The sequence below is a fragment of the Sylvia atricapilla genome, unplaced genomic scaffold, assembly GCF_009819655.1.
Source record: "Sylvia atricapilla isolate bSylAtr1 unplaced genomic scaffold, bSylAtr1.pri scaffold_117_arrow_ctg1, whole genome shotgun sequence".
NCBI classification, from domain to species: Eukaryota; Metazoa; Chordata; class Aves; order Passeriformes; family Sylviidae; genus Sylvia; species Sylvia atricapilla.
In genome coordinates, this window is record NW_027077045.1 from 38,978 (window position 1) to 56,601 (window position 17,624).

The window sequence follows — 17,624 nt, forward strand, 5'->3', positions numbered from 1 at the left end:
ATTCCTTTTTTTTTGTTTTGTTTTGTTTTCAGTCCTTTAAATCCTCTGGAATAAAAAAGTGACCCCAGCAGCTCAGACAGTTGGGAGAACTCTTCATGCAGCAGAAACGAAAATAAAAATGAAAACCAAGGGGTGGAAAAGCAACCCCAGAGCAGGAGGAGAGGAGCTGCAGGTCTGGGAATTCTCCTGGGAAAGGGAGGGAAGGAATCCTGCCCCGCTCCAGCACGTTCCTGAGGGGCCAGAGCAGGTCCTGCCCAGGAAATTCCCAGGATTTCTGCTGCCTGCGCCCCAGTTAGAGCAGCAAAGAGGAGAAAAAACCCTAAAAACCCAACCCCAAAGCACATCCATTTTTGGGTCCATTTTTTGACCCTTCTGTGACCATTTTATGACCATTTTGTGACTATTTTTGACCATTTTGTGACCATTTTTGACCATTCTGTGACCATTTTATGACCATTTTGGGTCCATTTTTTGACCATTCTGTGACCATTTTGTGTCCATTTTGTGACTATTTTTGACCATTTTGTGACCATTTTTGACCATTCTGTGACCTTTTTATGACCATTTTCTGGCCCATTTGTGGTCCATTTTGTGACCATTTTGGGTCCATTTTGTGTCCATTTTGTGACCATTTTGAGTCCACTTTGGGACCATCTTGGGTTCATTTTATGTCCATTTTGTGCCCATTTTGGATCCATTTTGTGCCCATTTTTGACCATTCTGTGCCCATTCTGTGCCCCCCTTGGCTGTAGCCCTGCCCAGGCTCTTGTCCTGCCCAAGGTGTGTCCTAAAGCCCTTTTAATAAATCTCTCCTTTATTCTCCAGCCCTGTGCAAACCAAAACCTATAAAAGTGTGAGGCCTCGTGACCTGTGACCCATTTTGGGACCATTTTGTGCCCATTTTTGGTCCATTTTGGGTTAATTTTGTGTCCATTTTCTGCCCATTTTAAGTCCATTTTATGACCATTTTGTGCCCATTTTTATGACCAGTTTGGGTCCATTTTGGGACTATTTTGGGACCATCTTGGGACCATTTAGGGTTCATTTTGTGTCCATTTTGTGCTCATTTTTTGATCATTTTGGGTCTATTTTGTGACCATTTTATGACCATTTTGTGCCCATTTTATGACCATTTTGTGCCCATTTTTTGACCATTTTGTGACCATTTTTTTTACCATTTTGTGCCCATTTTTTGACCTTTTTTTTACCATTTTGTGCCCATTTTGTGCCCATTTTGTGCCCATCACTCCCCAGGCCCCTCAGGCCACCAGCGTGTCCCCACCTCCTCCTGCTCTCCTTGACCCCCCCTGGGCCGTGTCCCTGTCACACGGAGCAGGGACATCCCTGGGGGATGATAGAAAAGGAGAGAAAAAAAAGGAAAAAAAAAAAAAAAAAAAGAGAGAAAAAAACCTCACCAAACCCCAAGAGCAGCTTCTCAATTGCTCCATTTAATTTCAATTCAATTCCAAATTTCAATCCAGCCCAGCAGCAGCTCGGTGCCCTGAGGGGATGTCCCATGTCCCCAATTCACTGTCCCCACTTGGGACCATTTATGACCATTTTATGACAATTTCATGACCATTTCATGACCATTCAGCTCCTCCAGAGGCTTTAAAACCCCACAGGAATTTTTCTCCTCCTCCTGCCCCCCATTTTGGGATGCTCCTGACCCTGGATCCCGCTGGGGACACCCAGGGGTGGGGAAGAGGAAAAAAGGCGAGTGATTTCCTAAAAAAAAAAAAAACTACAGAAAAAACCCTGCCCGAGGCTGCTGAGCCCCTCGGGAAATGTAAAAACCTCGGGGACACGGGGACAGGGCGGGCACAGCTGGCACAGCTGGCACCTCTGGGCTGTGCCACGGCCAGGGAGGTCAGCCGGGGGTCCAGGAGCTCCATGGAGAGGGTTTGGGGGCTCAGGAGGGTTTGGGGGTTCTGCAGCTCCCTGGAGAGGGTTTGGGGGGTCAGGAATTCCCTGGAGAGGGTTTGGGGGTTCAGGAGAGTTTGGGGGTCCAGGAGCTCCCTGGAGAGGGTTTAGGGGTTCAGAGCTCTCCCTGGAGAGGGTTTTGGGGCTCCAGGAGTTACCTAGAGAAAATTTGGGAGCTCAGGAGCTCCCTGGAGAGGGTTTGGGGGTTCAGAGCTCCCTGGAGAAGATTTGGGGGTTCAGGAGGGTTTGGGGGTTCAGGATCGCCCTGGAGACGATTTGGGGGTGCAGGATCTGCCTGGAGAGGGTTTGGGGGCTCGAGTCCTCAGTGCCGTGCTCTGGGGCTCGCTGGGCAGTGAGTGGCTGATGTCCCCTGAGGTCCCTTAGGGTCCCCTGGGGTCTGGTCCCCTCTGTCCAGACAGCTGCTGGTGGGGTGACAAATCCCTCTGGGTGCCCTCAGGAGCTCTTTGGGTGCCACAGGAGATCTTTGGGTGCTCACAGAAGATCTCTGGGTGCCTCAGGAGCTCTCTGGGTGCCTCAGGAGACCTTTGGGTGCCCTCAGGAACTCTCTGGGTGCCCTCAGGAGCTCTCTGGGTGCCACAGGAGACCTTTGGGTGCCCTCAGGAGCTGTGGGTGCCCACTCCCAGCCCTGCTCCCCCTCAGTTGCTCTCCACCAGCTTGGCCAGGCCCTGCCTGAGCTCGCTGAGCTCGAAGATCTTCACGTCCATGATCTCGGCCACCCTGGTGACCTCCCCGTGCAGCTTGTCCCTGTGCGCCCCGCTCCGCGCCAGGCTCTGCTCGGCCGCCTGCAGCCGCTGCTCCAGCTCGGCATTGCGCGCCTCCAGCTCCTGGGGGACAGCAGGGACAGCTGGGGACAGCCACAGAGACCCTGGGGACAGCCACACACAGCCTGGGGACAGCAGGGACAGCAGGGACAGCTGGGGACAGCCTGGGGACAGCCACACACAGCCTGGGGACAGCCATAGACAGCCTGGGGACAGCCACACACAGCCTGGGGACAGCCCGGGGACAGCAGGGACAGCTGGGGACAGCCACAGAGACCCTGGGGACAGCCACACACAGCCTGGGGACAGCCACACACAGCCTGGGGACAGCAGGGACAGCTGGGGACAGCCGGGGACAGCCTGGGGACAGCCTGGGGACAGCCACACACAGCCTGGGGACAGCAGGGACAGCTGGGGACAGCCGGGGACAGCCTGGGGACAGCCTGGGGACAGCCACACACAGCCTGGGGACAGCAGGGACAGCTGGGGACAGCCGGGGACAGCCGGGGACAGCCTGGGGACAGCCACAGACACCCTGGGGACAGCCTGGGGACAGCCACACACAGCCTGGGGACAGCCACAGACAGCCACACACAGCCTGGGGACAGCCACACACAGCCTGGGGACAGCAGGGACAGCTGGGGACAGCTGGGGACAGCTACAGAGACCCTGGGGACAGCCACACACAGCCTGGGGACAGCCTGGGGACAGCCAGAGACAGCCTGGGGACAGCCACACACAGCCTGGGGACAGCAGGGACAGCTGGGGACAGCAGGGACAGCTGGGGACAGCCTGGGACAGCCTGGGGACAGCCACACACAGCCTGGGGACAGCCTGGGGAGAGCCACAGAGACCCTGGGGACAGCCTGGGGACAGCAGGGACAGCCGGGGACAGCCACACACAGCCTGGGGACAGCTACAGAGACCCTGGGGACAGCCACACACAGCCTGGGGACAGCAGGGACAGCCTGGGGACAGCTGGGGACAGCTACAGTGACCCTGGGGACAGCCACACACAGCCTGGGGACAGCAGGGACAGCTGGGGACAGCCTGGGGACAGCAGGGACAGCCGGGGACAGCCACACACAGCCTGGGGACAGCCAGAGACACCCTGGGGACAGCCACACACAGCCACAGAGACCCTGGGGACAGCCACACACAGCCTGGGGACAGCCTGGGGACAGCCTTGGGACAGTCACACACAGTCTGCGGAGAGCCACAGAGACCCTGGGGACAGCCACAGTGATCCTGGGGACAGCTACAGTGACCCTGGGGACAGCCACAGACAGCCACAGAGACCCTGGGGACAGCCACAGAGACCCTGAGGACAGCCACAGTGACCGTGGGGACAGCCACACACAGCCTGGGGACAGCCACAGCCAGCCTAGGGTCACCCCGGGGACAGCCACGGGGACAGCGCCCTGGGCTGAGACACCCATAGACACCCTGGGGACAGCCACACACAGCCTGGGGACAGCCACAGTGACCCCGGGGACAGCCACGGCCACCCCAGGGACACCTACAGCCACCACCCCAGCGGGAATCCGGGGATCCCGAGGGCAGAGGACAGGAGGGGACAGGACACAATGGGACAGGACATGATGGGACAGGAGGGGACACGATGGGACAGGACAGGACAGGACAGGACAGAACAGGAGAGGACAGGAGAGGACAGGACCCCCCAGGCCCTGCCCCACGCCCACCTCGGGGACAGCTGGCCGTGTCACCACTGCTGGCCGGGTGTGTCACACCCCAGAGGGACACCGGCAGGGTGGCAGCACGCAGGCACACACAGCGCTGTCCCCTCACCCTGGCAGCCCCTCTGTGGCCCTGGGGACACATGTGGGAGCTGAGGTGACCTCCCAGGTGTCACCTTTACCTGCAGCTTCTGCAGCGTCTCCTGGCGCTCGCCCTCGGCCTCCCAGCGGCCGCACCTCTGGCTCCTCAGCAGCTGGATCTCCTGGGCACAGCGGGAGCGTGTCACCTTCCTGTCCCCTCGGTGGGCCTTTGGTGGCTTTCAGACCCCTCAGGACGCCTGGAGGGGCCTTCAATTGTTTTTTTTTTCTATTTTTCAAATCCCACGCCGCTGTTGGAACCTTGAGATTTTTTACCTTTTCTATTTTTCAAACCCTTTCCTGCTGCTGATGCTTTTAGCTTTTACCTTTTCCATTTTTCAAACTCTGTTCTGCTGGTGGTGGCCTAAAATTTCGACTTTTCCATTTTTTTCAGATCCTGTGCTGCTCCTGATGCCTTAAGATTTTGGCTTTTTCAAACCCTGTTCTGCTGTTGATGCTTTAGCTTTTACCTTTTCCATTTTTTTTTTCAAATCCTGCTCTGCTGTTGATGCTTTTTTACCTTTTCCATTTTTCAAATCTTGTTCTGCTGGTGGCGCCTTAAGCTTTTACCTTTCCAGTTTTTCAAATCCTGCACTGCTGTCGGTGCCCTAAAATTTTGACTTTTCCATTTATTTCAAATCCTCTACTGCTGTTGGTGGCCTAAAATTTTGGCTTTTCCATTTTTTTTCAGATCTTGTTCTGCTGTTAATGCTTTAAGATTTTACCTTTTCCATTTTTCAAATCTTGTTCTGCCGTTGGTGGCCTAAAATCTTGCCTTTCCTATTTTTCAAATCCTGTTCTGCTGGTGGTGCCTTAAGCTTTTACCTTTCCGATTTTTCAGATCCTGTGCTGCTGATAGTGCCCTAAAATTTTGACTTTCCCATTTATTTCAAACCCTGTTCTGCTGTTGATGCTTTAAGCTTTTACCTTTTTCCATTTTTCAAACCCTCTTCTGCTGTTGATGCCTTAAATTTTACCTTTTCCATTTTTCAAACCCTGCCCTGCTGGTGGTGGCCTAAAATTTTACCTTTTCCATTTATTTCATGCCATTGGTGCCTCAAGATTTTGGCTTTTCCCATTTTCAAATATTATTCTGCTGTTGGTTGGTGGCCTGAAATTCCCAGTTTTATGTTTTTTCAGAACCCATACTGCTGGTGATGCCTAAAATTTTACCTTTCCTATTTTTCAAACCCTGTCCTGCTGTTGATACCTTAAATTTTACCTTTTCCATTTTTCAAACCCTCTTCTGCTGTTGGTGGCCTAAAATTTTGACTTTCCCATTTTTCAAACCCTGTCCTGCTGTTGATGCTTTAAGATTTTACCTTTTCCATTTTTCAAACCCTGTTCTGCTGGTGGTGCCTTAAGCTTTTACCTTTTCCATTTATTTCAAATCCTCTACTGCTGTTGGTGGCCTAAAATTTTGGCTTTTCCATTTTTTTTTCAGATCTTGTTCTGCTGTTAATGCTTTAAGACTTTACCTTTTCCATTTTTCAAATCTTGTTCTGCCGTTGGTGGCCTAAAATTTTGCCTTTCCTATTTTTCAAACCCTGTCCTGCTGTTGATGCTTTAAGATTTTTACCTTTCCCATTTGTCAAACCCTGTTCTGCTGTAGGTGCCCTAAAATTTTGGCTTTTCCATTTATTTCAAATCCTCTACTGCTGTTGATGCTTTAAGCTTTTACCTTTTCCATTTTTTTTCAAATCCTGCACTGCCACTGGTGCCCTAAAATTTTGACTTTTCCATTCATTTCCAACCCCTTACTGCCTCTCGACCCCTCAAGATTTTACCCCTTCCATTTTCCAAATATTTTTTTTTCCCTGCCCGTCGGTGCCTTTAGGGTTTTGTGCTTTTCTGGGTTTTTTTTTCCCCACTCTCAGAGCCTCACCTCGTCTTTAGCCTTGAGCAGCAGCTCCAGCTCCTCCAGGGTTTGGCTCAGCTCCTCCTTGTTGTTCTCACTGGAGGAGTCGTGTGTGCCCTGGGACTCCAGCTCTGCCACCTGCAAGGTGGATAAAAAATATTATTTTTTTTATCCCCTAGATAAAAAAAATTCATTTTTTCTGCTCTGCCTGGGTCGCTCCCAGAAACATTTTACGGCTAAAAAAAAATAAAAATAAATTCTGATTTCTCAAACTGCTGCAGCTCAGCAGCTGAGCTGGAAAGGTTTGCTCGGGTAAAAATAAAATAATAAAATAAAAATCCAGCTGGGTGGTTTGGATTATTCATGAGGAGGATTCATTTTTTAGAAGCTGGTCGAGAGAGGCTGCGGCAGCTTCTGCTGGGGCTGCTCCAGGCTCTGCAAACATCTCCAGAGCAGATCCTGGCCCTGGAGCTCCCGGGGTCACGAATCCCCAAAACAATCCCCAAAAACAATCCGATTTGGGGATAAAACTGAGATTTTTCATTGAGTTATGGCTCCTTCTGTGGCCAGAATCCTCAAAAACAATCAGATTTAGGGATAAAACTGAGATTTTTTCATTGAGTTATGGCTCCTTCTGTGGCCAGAATCCCCCAAAATGTTGAGATTTAGGGATAATCCCCAAAACCGCTCAGATTTAGGGACAAAAACGGAGATTTTTCACTGAGTTACAGCTCCTTCTGTGGCCAGAATCCACCTCAGATTTGGGGATAAAACTGAGATTTTTCACTGAGTTATGATTCCTTCTGTGGCCAGAATCCCCAAAAACGCTCAGATTTAGGGATAAAACTGAGATTTTTCACTGAGTTATGATTCCTTCTGTGGCCAGAATCCCCAAAAACGCTCAGATTTAGGGATAAAACTGAGATTTTTCATTAAGTTACGGTTCCTTTTGTGGCCAGAATCCCCAAAAACGCTCAGTTTTAGGCATAAAAACTGAAATTTTTCACTGAGTTATAATTCCTTCTGTGCCCAGAATTCCCAAAAATGCTCAGATTTAGGGACAAAAACTGAGATTTTTCACTGAGTTGTAATTCCTCCTGTGATCCTGCCGAGGCTCCCCAAATCCTCTCTGCCACAGGGAATCCTGAGAGATGGATTTTGGGCATCTCGAGGGATAAATTTTGGGAACCAGGGAATCCCTAGGGACAGATGTCCACATCCATCTGTCATCAGGGCACGAGCAGCCATTAATTGCTGTTAATTGCTGTTAATTGCTGTTAATTGCTCCCAGCCCCTGCTGCCTCCCAAAGGCTCCATCTCCACGTGGGAAAAACCCCGAGGTCTTCCCCAAAGAAAGCCCAACTCTCCAGAAAAACCTTTCCCCAGCCCTGCAGGGCTCTGTCCCCAGCAGTGCCACCCGTGGGACTGTCACCCCTGTCCCCATCCCCACGGCCGGGCCGGGACGCCCCTGTCCTTATGGGATAAAGGATCCCGTTATCCCGGGGGAACAAGGGCTCCTTGGAGCTCTCGGCTCCATCCTTCCTGCTGCCAAACACCGCCCTGAGCTGAACACAGCCCGCTGCAGGGGAATCCTCGGGGACAGGGAATTCTGCCCGCCTGGAAATTCTAGATATTGTGGGTTTATTGCCAGGGGTTTGGGTAAAAAGGGTCCTGCCTTCAGCCACCAGGGAAATCCCAAAGAGAGAGGGAGAGAGAACAGCGGGTGAGAGCTGAGAGAGGAGTGAGAGAGCAAAGGGCAGGGGGAGAGCGAGGGGGAGAGGTGAGAGGTGAGAGTAAGAGGTAAGAGTAATAGTTAAGAGAGTTAAGAGCTCAGAGCAGTGGGAAGGAGAGGAGGAAGAGTTAAGAGAGCGAATCATGTCCTTGTCACAATCCATTCTATCTCCTTTTGTGATGAATATTCTAATTTTCAGTGACCGACCAACACAAGACACAAAATCCTATAGAATCTACACCCGGCCTATAACACTACTATATCACCGTACTGTGTTCTATTTTAAACTCTGAAAACTCCTCTTTAGACTTTTCTGTTTTGCTGCATTGACCTTTGGCTCCCTCAGCCAGCACAAAGGGATTGTTCAACCCAAAGGGATTCTCCTTCAGGCCGTTGTTTTCAGGTTCTGGAGTAACCAAGACTCAGCATCCTACAACTCAAAATCAGCTTTCATTTCTATTTCCATTGTGGGTTTCATATTTTCAGAATCTTTTGCTAAGCAATCATATTTATAAGGTTTCCCTGATTCATCTTCCCCAACCATTTGGAGGAATTCCTTTCGGGAAATCAGGAAGAGAAGCTGAAATTCCCTGACTCCACCCTTTGGGTTTTCCCTGCGGGGACTCCTCGGTGTCACTGTCCCCAGCACATTTCCCCGCGAGGCTCCTGCCAGGAGTGGTGGCTTTGGTGGGAACAGGGGCTCCAGGGGCTCCAGGGGCTCACCCTCTGGCGCAGGGATTCCGTCTCCTCCTGGTACGCCGACAGCTGCTTCTTCCACTGGTCCACGCTGGCGTTGGCCTCGTGCAGGGCGGCCACCAGCCGGCTGTTGTTGTCCTGCAGGCTGAAGAACTCGGCCTCCCACTGCACCTCGCTCACCGAGCTGGGGACAGGGGACAGGGGGACACGCTCGGGAGGGGCTCGGGGGGGTCAGGGGGGACAGGAGGGGGTCAGAAGAGGTTCAGGAGAGGTTCAGGGAGGGTTTAGGAGGTTCAGGAGGGCTTTAGGAGAGGTTCAGGAGGTTCGTGAGAGGTTCAGGAGAGGTTCAGGAGAGGTTCAGGAGAGGTTCAGGAGAGGTTCAGGAGAGGTTCAGGAGAGGTTCAGGAGAGGTTCAGGAGAGGTTCAGGAGAGGTTCAGGAGATTCAGGAGAGGTTCAGGAGGTGTAGGAGGTTCAGGAGAGGTTCAGGAGAGGCTCAAGAGATGTTTAGGAGGCTCAGGAGAGGCTCAGGGGGTTCAGGAGAGGCTCAGGGGAGGTTCAGTCGGTTCTGGAGGTTCAGGAGAGGTTCAGGAGGCTCAGGAGGGGTTTAGGAGGCTCAGGAGAGGCTCAAGAGAGGTTTAGGAGGTTCAGCAGAAGTTCAGGAGAGGTTCAGGAGGTTCAGGAGAGGTTTAGGAGGTTCAGGAGAGGTTCAGGAGGCTTGGGAGAGGTTTAGAAGGTTCAGGATGTTCAGAAGAGGTTCAGGAGGTCCAGGAGAGGTTTAAGAGGTTCAGGAGGGGTTCAGGAAGCTCAGGAGAGATTCAGGATGTTCAGGAGAGGTTCAGGGTATTCAGGAGAGGTTCAGGAGGTTCAGGAGAGGTTTAGGAGGTTCAGGAAACCACGGGGGATTTAGGGCACAGATCCTCCTCTTTCACCTCCTTCTTCACAGGTTTGGGTGTTCTTGTCACTGGGTGGAAGGACCTGCCCTTTATCCCCGGAGAACATTTCGTTTTTTGGACCTGAAGCTGCACAAACCACGCCGGGGATAACGGGGTGGGGCTGCCCTAAAGGGGCTCTGGGATCGTGAATCCATTTCAAAACCCCCCCGAGAGCAGAGTTTGCTTGGAATAAATCCCGAGCTCGGGAGGAGGTAACAAAAGACACTCGGCTTTGGATTTTAAAAACACTCCAAGCGTTCAGCCGGGAGCCCGAGAGGGGCAGAATCCAGCCTCTCGGTCCTTTGAAGAGACAGGAACAGCAAAGGATAACTTTTCCCACTGGGAAACGGGGGAAAATTCACCCAAAACGGGGTTTTGTGGGAATACACAAGTCTGAGAGTAAGACAGAGTTAATGAGCGTAATTAGTCCGGTGACCAGGATGTGGCAAGGACAAACAGGACTTTGAGTTTATGAGAAGATGGGATTAAAACCTGTTTAAGGGAAAAGATTCAATCGACTCCCTGTGATAAAGATGTAAAATGCGTGAGTTGCTTGTACGATCTTCTAACCTAATTATTGTTGCTTTTATGATCTTCTAACCTAATTATTGTAGTAGAAATTATTAACCTCGCTGAAGTGGTGTATAAGACTTGGAAAAGGTGACTAAAATCGGGTTCAGATCATGAATCAACCTTCCCTCTCTCCATCAAGGGTTTGAGCGGCGACCCCCAGGGAATTCAAAGAGCAGAAATAATCCGGATTTCCCCGTCAATCACTGACAGGGTTTGAGCGGGATTCAAAGAGCAGAAATAATCAGGATTATTGGGGGTGACGAACCCCCAAATCCTGCCGGAGAGGAGGGAGTTTGGGGGCCAGGAGAGAGTTTGGGGGCCAGGAGAGAGTTTGGGGGCCAGGAGCAGCCTCACCCCTCCGACAGCATCTTCTTGAGCCTCTCCTTCTCCGTGCTGATCTCCACGTCGGCGCTCTGGCTGCGGAAGAGTTTGTCCTCGCCCGGGCCGTTGGAGCTGATGACGGGGCTGGGGATCACCTTGGGGACAAAGGGACAGGCTGGTCACCGCCAGGAGCCGGGCCACCACCGGCCCTGTGGCCACAAAGGGGGCCTGGACACACGGGGACAGCACAGGGACAGCTGGGGACAGCACAGGGACAGCTGGGGACACAGGGGGCATAGGGGACATGGGGGACACAGGGGACACTGGGGGCACAGGGGGCACAGGGGATATAGGGGACACAAGGGACACGGAGGACACAGGGGACACAGGGGACACGGGGGGCACAGGGGACACAGGGGACACAGGGGGCACAGAGGACACAGGGGATATAGGGGGCACAGGGACACGGGGGACACTGGGGACACAGGAGACACAAGGGGCACAGGGGGCACAACGGACACAGGGGACACGGGGGGCACAGGGGACACAAGGGACACAGGGGACACAGATTACACAGGGGGCACAGGGGACACAGGGGACAACACAAGGGGCACAGGGGACACAGGGGGCACAGGGGACACAGGGGATATAGGGGACACAAGGGACACGGAGGACACAGGGGACACAGGGGACACAGGGGACATGGGGGACACAGGGGACACAGGGACACGGCCCCTCAGAGCACACGGGTGGCTCTGGGAGGTTTCTCCTGGGCAGGGAGGTCGGTGCTTTGCTCTGCCAGCAGTGCCACCACCTCCCTGTCCCTGTCCCTGCCCCTGTGTGTCCCTGTCCCTGTCCCTTTGTGTCCCTGTCCCTGTCCCACACTGGCCTGGGCAGTGATCCCAGCAGAGAAGGGGACAGATCCCAACAGAGCAGGGGACACCAGATCCCAGAGCAGGGGACACCAGATCCCAGTTCAGGAGGTGACAGATCCCAGTGCAAAGGACACCAGATCCCACAACAGGTGGCACCAGATCCCAGTTCAGGTGACACCAGATCCCAGTGCAGGGGACATCAGCTCCCAGTGCAGGTGACACCGGACCCCAGGGCAGGTGACGGATCCCAGTTCAAGTGACAGATCCCAGTTCAGGAAGGGACAGACCTCAGGACAGGTGACACCAGACCCCAGGGCAGGTGACAGACCCCAGTGCAGGAGGGGACAGACCTCAGGACAGGTGACACCGGACCCCAGGGCAGGTGACAGACCCCAGGGCAGGTGAGAGACCCCAGTTCAGGTGACACCAGCTCCCAGTGCAGGTGACAGATCCCAGTGCAGGAGGGGACAGACCTCAGGGCAGGTGACACCAGCTCCCAGTGCAGGTGACAGACCCCAGTTCAGGTGACAGCAGCTCCCAGAGCAGTGTCCCCACAGCTCCCACCCCCGTGTCCCCTCCCGGACAGGGAATTCCGCAGCCCTCAGCTCCCCGGGGACATGCCATCGGTGTCACCTCCTGTCACAGCAGTCCCGTGGCCGGCCCTCAGCTGCTCCGGGGGCCCTCCCGGGGGTTCAGGATTCCTGAGGGGACTTTGTCCCTGTCCCTCGGAGCGCTGGGGAGGTTCCAGCTGCCACTGGGACACCTCCGGGACAACCAGCCCTGTCACCGCTCAGGGGACGGTGACACCCGTGTCCCAAAGGTGCAGGAGAAGGGACAACCTCTGCCACCTCAGGAACTGAGCCAGGAAAAGGGCAGGAATTTCATTTTTGGGGTGAAACAGTGAAAATTCGGGGATGCTCCACTCTTGTGCCTTTTTTTGTGTCCCTTTTCTCCCCGGGGACACAGCCCGGGACCGGGGCCGCGAAATGGGACGGGTCAGGTCCTAAAAGAGCCGCTCTTCTGGGAATTCCGGGGCCAGGGGACGGGAGGGAGCCTGGTGTCACCGCGGCCGACAGCTCGGCTCCGGCTGCAGCCTCAGCATCAATAATTCACGGCTGGAATCCGCCGCTGCGGCTCTGCGCGGCTCAGCCGGAGCCGGGGCAGGGCAGCAAAATCCTTTAAACAGGGAATTTTCTGTGAGCAGGGGCAGGGCAGCAGGGTTTGGTTTATTCTAAAATCCTTTAAACAGGGAATTTTCTGGGAACAGGGGCAGGAGGGTTTGGGGCTCCAAAATCCTTTAAACAGGGAATTTTCTGGGAACAGGGGCAGGAGGGTTCAGGGCTCCAAAATCCTTTAAACAGGGAATTTTCTGGGAACAGGAGCAGGGCAGCAGGGTTTGGGGCTCCAAAATCCTTTAAACAGGGAATTTTCTGGGAACAGGGGCAGGAGGGATGGGTTGGTTTATTCTAAAATCCTTTAAACAGGGAATTTTCTGTGAACGGGGGCAGGAGCGGAGGGTTTGGGGCTCTAAAATCCTTTTCATAGAGAATTTTCTGTGAACAGGAGCAGGAGGGTTTGGGGCTCTAAAATCCTTTAAACAGGGAATTTTCTGGGAACAGGGGCAGGAGGGGTGGTGGGCTGCAGCCCTGTCCCATGTCTGAGAGGTTTTTGTTTTATAAAATTCTATTATTTCCCAGGGAATTTTCTAGGAACAGGGGCAGGAGGGTTTGGTTTATTCTAAAATCCTTTAAACAGGGAATTTTCTGGGAACAGGAGAAATGTTTTTGTAGCTGGAACTTTGTTGTTCATTCCTTTCCCTCGGAGGGACTTTTGGTGTCCCTCTGCTCTGACCAATGTGACAACAGAGGTTTGTCTTTGTGTCACCGATGGAATTGTCCGTGTGAAATGGTAAAAAAGGGAGACACAGCCCAAAAAATAACGGAGTGGGGGACAGGCTGTGCCCGTGTCACTGTCACTGTCACCAGGCTGGGACAGGGACAGGGACAGGGACAGGGACAGGGACAGGGACAGGGACAGGGACAGGCTCAGCTTTAGCTCTGCTGAGGGAAACCAGAATGAGCAGAGCGAGGCTCGGGTGTGTCCCTGAGCTGGGGGTGACTGTCCCCAACCCCTGTGCCACATCCCTGGGCTGGGTGTGACTGTCCCCAACCCCTGCGCCATGTCCCTGAGCTGGGTGTGGCTGTCCCTGAGCTGGGTGTGACTGTCCCCACCCTCTGGGGCCATGTCCCTGAGTTTATCTCTTTTCCCCATTTTCCTCCCTTTTTATCCATTTTCCTCTCTTTTTCTCCTTTTTTCCCATTTTCCTCCCTTTTTATCTCTTTTTCCCATTTTCCTCACTTTTTATCCATTTTCCTCTCTTTTTATCTCTTTTTCCCATTTTCCTCACTTTTTCCCGTTTTCCTCATTTTATCCCATTTTCCTCCCTTTTCCCCACTTTTTCTCCTTTTTTCCCATTTTCCTCATTTTTCCCCATTTTCCTCACTTTTTCTCCCTTTTCCCCATTTCACTCCCTTTTCTCCATTTTCCTCCCCTTTTATCCCTTTTTCCCATTTTCCTCCCTTTTTCTCCCTTTTTCCCATTTTCCTCATTTTATCCCATTTTCCTCCCTTTTTATCCCTTTTTCCCATCTTCCTCACTTTTTCTCCCTTTTTCCCATTTTCCTCACTTTTTATCCATTTTCCTCCCTTTTTCTCCTTTTTCCCATTTTCCTCCCTTTTTCTCCCTTTTTCCCGTTTTCCTCGCTTTTTCTCCCTTTTTCCCATTTTCCTCCCTTTTTATCCCTTTTCCCCATTTCCCTCCCTTTTCTCCATTTTCCTCCCTTTTTCTCCTTTTTCCCATTTTCCCCTTTTCCCCGTTTTCCCCCTTTCCCCGTCCCCCTCCCTGTCCGGGCGGTACCTGCTGGGAGCTGATGCTCAGGGCGGGGTTGGTCAGCTCTGTTTTATCCTGGGACTTCTCCCTGGCCAAACGAGCCGCTTCCTTCACCTCCTGGAATTTCTCTGCGAACTGCAGGGGAAGGGAAAAGCCAAAGTCACCGTGGGGCCGAGGGTCCTGAGCCCCTCCTCTGCCTGCCTTTAAATCGCTTTTTATCATCTCTAAAACAGTAAAAATTCAGGGAAACACACCCAAATTTGGGACTCGGGGCTGTGGGCTCAGCAGCTGCGTTTAAATCGATTTTTATCCTCTCTAAAACAGTAAAAATTCAGGGAATAACCACCCAAATTTGGGACTCGGGGCTGTGGGTTCAGCAGCTTCATTTAAATCGATTTTTATCATCTCTAAAACAGTAAAAATTCAGGGAATAACCCTCAAATTTGGCACTCAGAGCTCAGGGTTCAGGACAGAAACAGCAACTACATTTAAATAGCTTTTAAATTTCTCTCAAACAGTAAAAATTCAGGGACTAACCCCCCAAAAACCAAAAAAAAAAAAAACCCAAAACCAAAAAAACCCCAACCCTCCAAAACCCCCCCCAAAAAAACCCAAACCAAAAAAGAACCCCCCAAAAACAAACAAACAAAAAAAAACCCCAAAACCCAAACAAAATAACCCCAAAATCTCCAAAAAAACCCCAAAAAAACCCCAAAACCCCCCAAAAAACCCCAACCCACCCAACCAAAACCCCAAAACCACGATCATTTCAGATCTTTGCTGATACCCAACAGCTGTAAAATCCCAAACAGCCTTCGGAGGGACCCCAAAATCTCCATCTGCGGGGTTTGGGGGGTCCCCGGTGTTATAAACGCCTTTTATAAACTCGGTTTTTCTCAAGATGCGTGCTCTAGGATTAATAACTTTGTGCCAAGGATGTAAGTTTTTATTTCTGCTGTTGGTAAAGAAAATTAGGCAGAGCGGCAGAAGCGATAAAATATGTTTAAACTGTTTGGTGGGAGAACACCCAGGGACGTGTGAAGACTCTGCTCTTGATACACCAAATATCAGCTTCTACCATCGGAAAATTATAGAGCAAGGCCCAAACTGGAGGTGATGGTGAGGGTGAGGATGGAGGGGATGAGGAAGGTGATGGTGGAGGTGATTATGAGGGTGATGAAGGTGATGATGATGGTGATGATGAAGACACAGCCAAAAACCAAACCTGCTCTAAAAAGGCAAACCCACGGAAAACAGCCCCTGGAATATGGAAACTGGTTCATGGAAAAATAGGAATATTCAATGATACAACAAAAAGGGGATTTAAAGAACCCTGTGAAACAGCAGAGTGTGCACTCGGCTCAACGCCAATCCTTACCTGCTAATTGGCTGATCTTTTATTAAAACCTATTTCTTAAAATCTACCCCAAAAAAGGTGAATCTCGTTTTTCACACCTGGGGCTCTCACCTGGCACAGGTGTGCCCTGTCTCACCTGGCACAGGTGTGGCACTCTCACCTGGCACAAGTGTGCCCGCTCTCACCTGGCACAAGTGTGCCCGCTCTCACCTGGCACAGGTAATGCTCGGGGCTCTCACCTGGCACAGGTGTGCCCTGTCTCACCTGGCACAGGTGTGCCCACTCTCACCTGGCACAGGTGTGGCACTCTCACCTGGCACAGGTGTGCCCTGTCTCACCTGGCACAGGTGTGGCGCTCTCACCTGGCACAGGTGTGGCACTCTCACCTGGCACAGGTAATGCTCAGTCTCACCTGGCACAGGTGTGGCACTCTCACCTGGCACAGGTGTGGCACTCTCACCTGGCACAGGTGCTGCTCGGAGGCGAAGCCCAGCCCGTAGACGGTGTTGGCCCTGCTGTCCGCCCACTGCCCGAATTTCTGGGAGGTTTTGGTGAAGGTCATGTTGGGGGTGATGGTGCTGTTGATGATGGCCTGAGGACAGAGGACACAGGCGTCAGGGAGGGGCCGGGTGGGGGTTAATTGGGGGGTTAATTGGGGGTTAATTGGGGGTTAATCGGGGGGTTAATCGGGGAGACCGTCAGGGGATCAATCAGGGAATCAGGGAATTAATCAGGAAATCAATCAAGGGATCAATCAGAGAATCAGGGATTTAATCAGGGGATCAATCAGGGAATCAATCAAAGAATCACAGAATCAGTCAGGGAATCAATCAGGGAATCAGTCAGGGAATCAGAGAATCAGGGAATCAGGAAATTAATCAAGGAATTAATCAATCAGGGAATCAATCAGGGAATTAGAGAATCAGTGAATCAGGGAATCAGGAAATTATTCAAGGAGATAATCAGTCAGGGAATCAGGGAATCAGTCAGGGGATCAATCAGGGAATCAGGGAATTAATCAGGAAATCGATCAGGGGATCAATCAGGGAATCAGGGAATTAATCAGGAAATCGATCAGGGGATCAACCAGGGAATCAGAGAATCGGAATAGATCAGAATCAGGGAATCAGGGAAAAATCAGGGAATCAATCAGAGAATCAATCAGGGAATCAGTCAGGGAATCAGTCAGGGAATCAATCAGGAAATCAGAGAATCAGGAAATCAGAGAATCAGGGAATCAGGGAATCAGTCAGGGGATCAGTCAGGGAATCAGAGAATCGGGGGATCAACCAGAAGCAGGGAATCAGGGAATTAATTAGGGAATCAATCAGAGAATCAGGGAATCAGTCAGGGGATCAATCAGAGAATCAGGGAATCAATCAGGGGATCAGAGGATCAGAATCAGAATAAGCTGTTTTTTGGGGGGAAAGGTGCCTTTGTGGGGGAACATCTGGGGATGCAAACATCTGGATTTTCGGAGGACAATTGCTTTTTGAGCGAAACAGCCGCTTTTACGAGCCAACAGCTGGATTTTTGCTGGAGAAAAAAAAAACCAAACTATTTTTTTCCCCACCTTGGTGCCCCCCACGCTGATGATCCTGTAGACATTCCGGGTGGCATCGTAGAAGTAGGAGACGGTGAGGGCGTGTTTTCCGGCCGGGATCCAGTTCCTCTTGGTGGCAGGGTCGATCTGGAACACGTGAGCCCTGGTGCTGAAGATGGGCTGTTCCCTGCAGGGACAGGGGAAAACGAGGGGTCAGTCAGGGGGCAGAAAATGGGGGTCAGGTGTAACGGGAAATTATTGGTGAGGGTTCCCCGGGCGCAAAAATGGGCGAAAAAATTGGAATAAA

The 17,624-nt window shown here is 52.1% G+C and overlaps 1 protein-coding gene and 1 long non-coding RNA gene across 5 annotated transcripts; one reads left to right on the plus strand and one right to left on the minus strand.

The window, feature by feature from the left end:
* Positions 1–1,865: 1,865 nt before the first annotated feature.
* HOMER3 (homer scaffold protein 3) lies at positions 1,866–17,505 on the minus strand. 3 transcript variants are annotated; one of them, XR_010745965.1, is made up of 9 exons: positions 17,348–17,480; positions 16,235–16,366; positions 14,445–14,552; positions 10,687–10,808; positions 8,854–9,010; positions 6,426–6,536; positions 4,585–4,665; positions 2,467–2,768; positions 1,866–2,385 (listed from the first exon to the last, which is right to left on the minus strand). XR_010745965.1 is itself a non-coding variant. In XM_066340135.1 (8 exons), the coding sequence occupies exons 2-8, from the start codon at positions 16,334–16,336 to the stop codon at positions 2,580–2,582; spliced, it is 870 nt and encodes a 289-aa protein (XP_066196232.1). In that variant the 5' UTR covers positions 16,337–16,366; positions 17,348–17,505; the 3' UTR covers positions 2,395–2,579. The 3 variants fall into 3 exon arrangements, 2 of the variants coding, with proteins under 2 accessions (XP_066196231.1, XP_066196232.1); XM_066340135.1 differs by lacking the exon at positions 1,866–2,385 and having other exon boundaries at positions 2,395–2,768; positions 17,348–17,505; XM_066340134.1 differs by lacking the exons at positions 1,866–2,385; positions 4,585–4,665 and having other exon boundaries at positions 2,394–2,768.
* On the plus strand, positions 9,166–10,034 carry LOC136374742 (uncharacterized). 2 transcript variants are annotated; one of them, XR_010745967.1, is made up of 4 exons: positions 9,166–9,380; positions 9,501–9,531; positions 9,601–9,620; positions 9,681–10,034. It is a non-coding gene; the product is annotated as an uncharacterized lncRNA (long non-coding RNA). The 2 variants fall into 2 exon arrangements; XR_010745966.1 differs by lacking the exon at positions 9,166–9,380 and having other exon boundaries at positions 9,452–9,531.
* Positions 17,506–17,624: the final 119 nt, after the last annotated feature.

What these genes read in the sequence shown, in the direction of transcription:
- HOMER3 (XM_066340135.1), bottom strand. Translation starts at nt 16,336, where the DNA reads ATGACCTTCACCAAAACCTCCCAGAAATTCGGGCAGTGGGCGGACAGC. An exon ending in CCGAGCAGCACCTGTGCCAG is followed by an intron (nt 14,553 to 16,234) that starts GTGAGAGTGCCA and finishes CTTCCCCTGCAG; the next exon opens with TTCGCAGAGAAATTCCAGGA. An exon ending in CGGAATCCCTGCGCCAGAGG is followed by an intron (nt 6,537 to 8,853) that starts GTGAGCCCCTGG and finishes TCCACCTTGCAG; the next exon opens with GTGGCAGAGCTGGAGTCCCA.